The sequence below is a fragment of the Sitodiplosis mosellana genome, unplaced genomic scaffold (genome assembly GCF_009176505.1).
Source record: "Sitodiplosis mosellana isolate CC-2019 unplaced genomic scaffold, AAFC_SMos_1.0 Smas_scaffold_6226, whole genome shotgun sequence".
Lineage (NCBI taxonomy): Eukaryota > Metazoa > Arthropoda > Insecta > Diptera > Cecidomyiidae > Sitodiplosis > Sitodiplosis mosellana.
In genome coordinates this window covers 14,519,876-14,529,364 of record NW_022601467.1, presented here as the reverse complement: position 1 = coordinate 14,529,364, position 9,489 = coordinate 14,519,876, and the positions used below count along the sequence as shown (strand labels likewise).

General features: G+C 36.8%; 1 protein-coding gene across 18 annotated transcripts; it reads right to left on the bottom strand.

Moving 5' to 3' along the window:
- Positions 1 to 641: 641 nt before the first annotated feature.
- LOC129577817 (ubiquitin carboxyl-terminal hydrolase 7) lies at positions 642 to 9,380 on the bottom strand. Of its 18 annotated transcripts, none has more exons than XM_055465430.1 (11): positions 9,043 to 9,380; positions 6,095 to 6,304; positions 4,922 to 5,896; positions 3,811 to 4,799; positions 3,536 to 3,730; positions 3,184 to 3,443; positions 2,934 to 3,096; positions 2,662 to 2,851; positions 2,308 to 2,552; positions 2,077 to 2,176; positions 642 to 1,961 (listed from the first exon to the last, which is right to left on the bottom strand). In XM_055465430.1, exons 2-11 carry the CDS (start codon positions 6,174 to 6,176, stop codon positions 1,861 to 1,863), a joined length of 3,300 nt encoding a protein of 1,099 aa, XP_055321405.1. In that variant the 5' UTR covers positions 6,177 to 6,304; positions 9,043 to 9,380; the 3' UTR covers positions 642 to 1,860. The 18 variants fall into 18 exon arrangements, with proteins under 18 accessions (XP_055321405.1, XP_055321394.1, XP_055321398.1 ...); XM_055465419.1 differs by having other exon boundaries at positions 642 to 1,964; positions 9,043 to 9,362; XM_055465423.1 differs by having other exon boundaries at positions 8,108 to 9,256.
- Positions 9,381 to 9,489: the final 109 nt, after the last annotated feature.

Here is a 9,489-nt window from a genome sequence, read left to right as displayed (position 1 = left end):
GTCAGTTTTCTGCATTGTTTTTTATATGGTTTTTCTTGTCATTTTCTTTTTAAATTGATATATAATTTTGTTGTTGCTTTGCATTCAATTCATTTTCCTTTGTTCTGAAGAAGAAACATAAAAACGAAGTGGTTGGTTTGTATGTGTCTACTGTACTTTTTACGTGGTAACGTAAAAGAAAACAAAGATGCCTTAATTTTTGATTCTCCTAAAAAATTGTTGTATTGCCCAAAACATTCATCGATTCATGCGTGTGTAATACTTTTTTGAAGACTAAAATAATAAAAAAAAGTCATCACACACAAATGATTAAAACCGAAGAAAAAAACCGAGACAAATTAACGCAAAATTCCTGTATTCCAAAAAACAAAACACGTACAATTCTTATTTACTACAATGTCAATTTGCATTGGAAATTCTTCGTCGTTGTTTGCCTCTCCGATGATGGAAAACCAAACTAACCGAACAAAGCGTTAATCAATTAACGCATGTTCGCTTCTAGCTAACTATTCACAGTATTGAAATAATTTAAATGGCGGTGAATTGATGTGTGTTGGGGAAAAGAAACGAAAATGGATGAAAAAATAAACGAGATATGGACAAACAGACAGAAAGAGACGGTCAGAAAAACTACAGACATATAGCAGAAAATGAAAACGTTTTGTTCATTTCAACAATTGCTTGATCACAATAAAATCATTTATAAATAATACAATATTTGTTTGTTTTTTCATGTTTAAATCAAATGTTATGCATAGACTCTAAGTTTAAAATAAACTGATGTGTTTTGACTACTTCGTTCGTCATCATTATTTCAATTTTTTTTTTCTCGACATTATACTCTGTTTTTTCTCCTTCGATACATCGTTCATTCAACCCATCAAGTTAATGCAATTGAATCCATTTGGTTGCTACAAAATTAGAGAGAGAAAAAAAACATTTGCATGTGCATGTGTTTTGAATGAATACAGATTTTTCTTCTTCTTTTTTTAGACAAAAAAAATTAGTATGAAAATGATCTTTCCGATAAATCATCGTTCATCAAATGAAGATATGCCTTTGTACGAACACATCGTGTACACATGAATGTAACATCGAATCATTCGTATAATAAGCAAATGAAAAAAACGAGCACAAATGTGAGAACCAAACTCGTTTTGTAAAATCTGTACAAAATCAATCTTATTAGTTTTGTTATAATTTTTTTCATGGACCAATTGTGCTTTTCACACAGAAAAAAAAATTTCAATTGATTTAAAACAAAAATGAACTGAATCAAAGTGTGTGTGTATATGTGTGTGAGTGAGAGAGAATCGTTATAATAATTTAATAAACCGCTTCGATTTGTGGCAATTAGGATCAATGTTTCTGTCCATATTCTTGTTGTTGTTGTTGTTGATGTTGCTGTTGTTTAAGTAATTTAAATATTCTAATCGTAAAATAAAGGAGAGATAAGGTATTCGGTTGTGAGAACAAGTGATTCTGATCATCAGTAAAGAAAAAAGTAAGCGCAGCATAATAAATATTTTTACAAATTTATTCCTTTTAATTCTCCTTCCATTTAGCATCGTACCGGTGTGGAACTAATTCAATAACAGGCGACTTTTTGTTTCTTTTCATTCTTATTCGGCTCATCTTGCATATTTATAACTCAGTTTGTATATTTTCTTCTGTGTGTGTGTGTGTTTTGACTGCAATCGTTCTTAAGATTCATTAGTTGTAAATGTCAAATTGTGGCCCTTCCCATCTCCACACTCATGCTAGTTGGTTGTGGTTGATTGGTTGGTTGGTTGGTTTGTTGTAGCAAACAGCTGCTGTATCGCCTGGGCATTCGGTTTGTTGTTGTGGTTTTGTTTTCATTTAGTTATAGATTTTGATAGCCTTTTCCAAGTAATTGAAACGTGATCGGCGCTGTGTCTTATTCACATGCTCCAGGCCCAAAAAGCACATCGGAGTTCCTCCTGCTGTTGATAAATTGGACAAGAAACAACGAAAAACAAATCATTTCATAACGTGCGACCTTATTTAAATCGACATATCATATTGAATAAACCAAGCCAAAATGTGTGATCTTACGTTGATTATTGCTACTGCTTTTAAAATCAGACAAATTTATTACAACGTCATCATCGTTGATGTACTCTGCTCGTCCCATCGTTATTAGCGCGAATTTATACTGCAAATGGAAAACGAACAAATAGACGAAATTAAATTTAGCAAACAAATTTGATTTACATTTTATATAGAGCGATAGAAAGAAAAAAAGTTCCTCCGGCTAGAGTTTTTCTCTCAGATAAGTGAACATACCTTTTCCCACTCTTTATCTGGAACCCCAAGTTTATTTTGTATACGGTTTTTCAGTTGACAGAACGGTTCACCCTGTTTGACTTTCACGAAGAACGGTATGCCAAAGAGTTCGTGAACATTTTTGTAGAAATGTGATACTGGTATCAGCATCTCATCTTCGGCCAAGTTTAGCTCGCTTTCGGGAATCTCTTCGAATCGATAGAATATCTGCTGTGACACATTCTGATCGCCATGTTGATGTAAATCTATTCGGATGGTCAAAATCAAACAAATTTGTGTTTTATTTTCGAATTACACACATTCTATGTTCTGTTTGTTTTTTTGCGGTTGTGTGCGCTTTGTTCGCAAACTTACGTTCTAATTCGGTGTCTTCGCGTGGACCTGGCCCAATTTTGTAGCCTTGAATTGTCACCATTCGAAGTTGACGTGTGCCATCTTCGCTGAATTCAACATGCTTAGCAGCCTCTTCGATCAGCGTTTTCACTGTGCCATTCTTATTTGGATACAGAACTAATTCCTTCTCCTCTTTCAAATTCGGCGTTAGCTATATACAACGAAAAATCAAAATCCACCATTAGTAACCTATAAGCAATTGTATTGCAATTGTTGTCTCCAATCACACTCACCCAAAAGCACTTGAATTGTTTTTTGTTTTCTAATTCATTAATATTCATTGGTAAAATTTGATAAAACAATTTCTTTACTGATTTCGGTTTACTATAAATTAGAAAATCTTTGAGTGGACCTTCGTATGCTGATTTGATTGCATTGCCTGGTAAATCTTTGTAACTGTAAAATCAAAGCAAAATTATTGTGATTGTTTGAATGAAATGATTTTGTTGTGTAAAAAAAAATTCCAAACGAATGATTCATTACTTTTGGCATCTGAAGAACTGTATTGTATTTGGGTCGACATTCATTTTTTGTCCTACCGCGGCCGCCATTTGTTCGTAAGTCATTCGTTGTGACAATTCTAGCGTGAAACCGGCATCGTTCAGATTTGTTTTGTCAATGAACACCACTTCAACTCGATATAATAGGTCCTTAAAGTAATCTTCGCACGTGGCCAACTCTAGATTATCATCACAATGCTTCTTTTCGAATATAATAACATCGTCGCTGTCCATTAAATCGAGCTATTTGTTTGCAAAAGAGAAGAACAAAGATATTTTGTTTTAGTCAGTTCGAGGAGACGTGATTAATTCAATCTATTTGCAAGTTTGCTCACTTTTTCCAGTGTGTCATTAAGATTAGTGATTTTCTGAACCATATTTGATCCCTGCTCTTCGTATAGTGTGAGTTCTGTTTCGGCTGGCCATCCGACACGTTTATTCAAATCGGGTACCAGATCGCTAACTTTCTGTGTGATATTATAGTAGCCCAGTCCGCAGTAATTCAATCGTTTCATGGCTGGGTCGTAGAACTGTAATGAAACATGACCAAAAGTGAATGAATCCAATTGAATTTGTATTTGGAAAAGGAGAGTGGAGAAGCAATCGTTACCTTAAAGAATAACAGCACGTTTCGTTCTTTGTTGAACGATGGCAAAGCTTGTTGGCCAGAATCTGGTGGCAACAGTTCCAAAAATACTAGCCACGGATTTTGTAGTTCAGCACACTGGATAATTGCTTTGTTTTGATCATCTTTGTAGTAGAAGAATGACGGTCGCGTCAACTGATTTTGTCGCGACACCAGTGGCCAGAGACGCATATGTGAAATTGGCGTATAAAATGCATCTTTAAATGTGTTCATTAGATCGGCAATCGTTTGAGTTTTCTTCATTTTGAATGAGCGACAATGGACCTTCTCCAAATCGAACAAATCAGTCGTCTGATGACCTTCAAAATATTCCTCGAGCAGTACATTAATGGTAATGTACGTGTTTGCCTCGCTTCGTTCGCGTCGCCGAACCTGTTCCATGCGCCGTTCCTCGGCCAGGCGATCAATCAACTCTGACGGGATGTCGGTCTCTTTGATTTCCTGTAGCACTTGCTGCATCGCTGAGTTTCGTATGTAGACTAACATGTAAGCGTTACTACAATGTTTGGCATTTAAGCTTAGATCGTCATCGATGCCACCGTAATTGTGTTCAATGGCCTCGGCTTTATTACATTTGGACACAACATCATCGTCAAATTTACACCATTTACCATCGCCATATGGATTAATGTAGACTACATAATGGCCGCCATGATTGTCACCAGAGTGCACGAGCACGGCATGCAGTGTATAATCGGCTGGCGTATCTTCTAAGCTCTGCAGATACGGATCCAATTCGATGTGTTCGTAGAATTCAAAGCGATCATTGAACTTCACCGAATTGTCTGTGATTGGATCGTATTGAAATCGCATCAAGTGTAAATGCAGTACGGGCGGAAATTTAACGAAAATCACTCCCTTCTCGGCATCTTGGAGACCATGTTCGCCGGCATCGTACTTGTTGTCACCCTCCAATGTCTCCTTTGCGACGTAGTCTTTGAACGATTCATAAACTGTTTGCGAATGGCGGCGGCAATGTGAATGGAAAGAGAAGAGGCAGAATGACACACAGAGATTAGTATCAGTTACAAAGTTACAATGAAAACGAATGCATTTCATGCAGTTGTTTACTTACTATTCTTTTTGCCTTTAATGTTCAGTTGAATATCGTAGAAGGTTTCCATTCGTGTGCTCGTGTAATTAACATTCTTGCATTTAATGTACGATGACATTTTTCCCTCGAACAATGCGGGGACCGTGCCTTCGGCACAAGTCCGCTTCATTTTACTCTCCACTTTGTCGAGTAGCACACGCAAAAATTCCTGAACATCGTGTTGCATAAATGAGTCTAACGTTTCCCATCCGAAACTTTTTGTCAGTTTCTTTGTTCCCACCGGTTTGTCGCTGAATTGTAGGTCGTGGAATACGCGTTGCAATGCCAACGCGACCGATTTCGTGCTGTCATCGGCCTCGGTTGGCATTTTGTATACAGCCTTTCGCAGTTGATTTGTAAAATAGAGTGTTTGCAGCAGCGAATTCATGTAGCACGTTGCGCCTTGATTTTTCAAGCCAACAAAACCGGTATGCTTCTTTGAGTCCCAGAATACACCATGCGGCGCCTCTGCCACTACATGCACCTCCAACATAATCTTGTCATCTTGAATGTAGCCCCGTTCCGGATCCAAAATCTCATTCCAATTCATGAAATGTGAGAAGCCCCAATCGTTCTCTTTGCTGTAGAACAAATGTTTGATTTGTCGTACAAACGGCTCCTGGTCGGGTTTGTGTGACATCAGTTTTAATTCGGCTTTTGCATTGCATGACCAACTAGACGATTCACTTTCGGCATTACATTGTAAAAAGAAACCCATGGAACGGGTGTCTTGGCCTCGATCGCCCGAATTCGATGTGCGTTGCATCACCATTATTTTCCAGGGCAGGTTTCGCACATAGCATGGCGGCGACAATATGGAGTCTTTCATTTTACTAAAATCGTGGACAACAAAGCTGAATGTCGCCTCTGATCGCATCTCTTCGTCCTCCATTTGAACGTCGGCTACCTCGGAACTGTTTTCGTTCACCGTTGTCGGTATCATCGGCATTGTGGGCTCTGTTTGTTTATTGTGGTTGGAAATTTCATTTGAATTTTAAAATCGATCAAGTCAACACATGCGACCGATATGTCGGCCAGAATACTAAGTGAAAATTTTTGCAAAACTGGTTGCTACGTTATCCGATGACACATAAATATCAAATGTGGGATAGATAGAAACCAACAAAGATGAAAACAATGTCATCAATAACATACCTTCTTCTGTATCCATCGCTTCAACTGTGTTATTCCGAATTTCTCGCTGGTTACTGGAATCGTTATGGTTTTCACTGTCCATGTTGCAGAGATCCGGATCGAAATTATTTTTGTCAAATGAACCAAAAATGGTATGATTTCTGTTTCACACTTCGATTTAACGCGGATTCCAGTTTATCTCTACCTAATTCACTTCGAATCTAAATAAGTCTAGAACGGAAAGAAAGGAGAAACGCACTCGATTAGAGAACACAATCACAATTTGCATGGCTTGCGATGTTTTCATTTTCCGTTGTTCATTCACAAATCGAATTGTCTTTCTTCGTGTGTCTTTATTTCAAGTGATTTGGTTTTTTTTTTCGTGGTCATTGTCGTGGATTCGTGCAAATGTTTGTGTAGCGAACAACGAGCAAATACTACAGCAACAAGTAAAGCGTCATTGTGACAGCTTCAATGCATCGCGGATATATGTGTTCAAAGGAATGCATAAACAAAGAAAATAATAGTTATTGCGCAAATATTCTCCTCGTCATAATCCTTACAAAACAATGGGCCAAACGAAAAACTGACGCAAATTCTTTCTTCGTTGTTACGAATTCGATCCAAAGCACTGAACGGAAGTGCAAAATCAGTGGATTTCCAACATTGACACTTAAAATACCGGATTGTCGAATATTCAATAGGAAAGTGAATCGTCGATTATTGGAATTTTAAATGATTTTTCGCCAATGCATTCGAATAATTAGGTTATTTATGTATGAAGACATACTGTAAGCATGGCACACATTGCAGTTCAGAATTTGTTTCTTCGTTAATACTGATATTTATTCATTTTTTATTTGTCAATTTGCCATCTTCCCTCTCTCTCTCTCTCTCTCCACAAGAATCACACAAAACGCACCGAATTTTTCTCTGACATTATGGCAATAAGAGGAAAAGACTCAAAGAATTTCTAAGCAGAACAAACACTCACAATGCTTCGATATTTTTTACACTATACACTATAATTTCTCAATAACAACAACACAAAAAAATGGGAAAAATGAAACGTATAGCAAAAAAAATAAATTTTGTTGGCGATGAGTTAATTAAAAAAAATATTTATGTTCATTTTTGAGATACACTAAAACATAGACCGAATATTATCGGTGAATGTGAGCTATAAAGAAGTGTATGTGTATATATTTGCGTGTGAATATATCTATAGAGCGAGAAAGAGAGAACAGAAGGAGGGAAAAGAGCGCAATCCAGTCGGCAAAGTTGACGCGAGAGAATTGCACGGAGAGCAAAAAATGAGATGGAAAGAGAAAGAAAGAGCGTGCGCGTGAGCGAGAAACCGACAGGCAGAAAGAGAGCACACAAGAGACGTAGCGAGAAAGAAGAAAATTCGCATTGAAAAGCACATACACCAACACAAAGTGTTGTCCGCCGCTCTCTTTCACCGATGATATTCACGAATGATTCACTTGTCAGGCGAGCTCAACCAAAACGTAGAATACGCGAACCGGAATGAAGTTGCACCCTTGGTGTATGTGCTCACAAAGGTGGAAGAATAACCAAAGACTATGAAGATGAAGGCAGAATGACGAGAAGAAAAAGAAGAAGAAGAAGACGACGACGACGAAGAAGGAAAAAAAATTGCATTGCATGCTCCGAATAAACGCAACGCCAATCAAATATCATAGCGTTAATGTTATACGCTATTGTCGCTTCTGTTGTTGTTTTTGTTATTGCTGCTGTTGTTGTTATTTTCATACGATTTTTTTTTTCATCTTGTCCAAAAAGTACTAGCATCGATCTCACTCAAAAATATTGGTTGGCAATTCAAATGAATTAATTACACAATTTTTACACAATAATTCCAACCGATTGACAGCAAATTATATCGATGCCATTGTAATGTTCTATGCACAGAATGCATTTCAATTTGCATATAATTTTAGTTGCACTTTTTTTCCCTCAATGACTGTTTTGTCCATGAATGGAACATTTTTCTTAGAATTTTCCCATTACCTTAATAATTTGTTCGTATTAAATGCATCGATTCTTTGAAAAATGATGAACAAATTATCTAAATTGCCTCAATTTAGCACAATGGTCGAATTTCCCGTTCTGAATCTCTCGCAAAAGTTAAATATTTCTCGTAACTTTTCAATTTAAAATCGTCATTCATCGAATGTGTTTGCAGTTAAGCAAAACCCATCGATGATTATTTTCCAATTAAACTTATCATTTAATAAAAATATTATTTCATCTGAATGTTTCTAACCACCGAGTAGTTTTCTGTTTGTCGCAGAACAAACAAACAGAAAAAAAACTAAATTGAACTAAAATACGGTTGGTTCGATGCAATTACACAATATGCATACAACACGGTGATTCTTTTTTTAATTTTCGCATAAATTTTCAATTTTCATGCTGATTTTTTGCACACAATTGCAAACACAACCAATTTAATTTTCGACACACAATTTTTATATATTTTCGTTGGCTATCGGCGTTTTTTTCGTTTCCTTCTGAATGCCGATTCTAATGTGACAGGAGACGTGAATTTGTGGAATAGTTTTTACTCTCTCTCACTCACTCACACACACACTCTCTCTATTTGCACACGACCAAAACGAAAATAACCATTTTTTTTTCTCATCATTCGATTTTAAAAATGTTTCTCGTTCGAATTGAAAATACGGGGGCACATGGACTAAATAAACTGCGATGGTTGACGGGCGAAAAAAAATTAATTTCCTTTTGGCTTTTCATATGCGAAATACAAAATAAATAGTACGGATTCGGTGGTGTGTATGTGTTTTTCACCGTGAATCACGACAAATTGAGCATACCGACGACAACGACGAGCAGAGAAATTAACCAATGAAATGCTGCCTATGTTTCGCCTGTTTCCGAAAAAATACACATTTTTATTGAATGTTACACGTGAATATACTTACATTTATTAAAATTATAGTTCAATTCTCAACACCAAGTAACATTTATGGATTTGTAATTTTTTTAACAAGATAAAAAAATAAAAGAAATAAACTATTTGAAGCGTCACAAATGTAGCGGACTACGAAAAACCATCTTTGTACTTCTGATTACATACATTTGTAGTGAGAGAACGAGCGAGCGAGAGAGAGAGAGAGACAGATAGATAGACAGCTCTCTTCGCCACTGTATTGTCCGCTGTCTCTCAATTTGTTTTCGCCTGCCATTGCAATTCGCTCCGCATTTGTGCGCGCTCTCTCTCTTCATTCACCATCCACACATCAATCCACTGACATTTGACAGTGAATAACTTCATGTGAAACGAACGCGTTCGCCTTGGCGCTCCTTTCAAACCAGCTGCTGAACATACTCATCGAACACAGATGCACACATAGACACGTTTTTACATA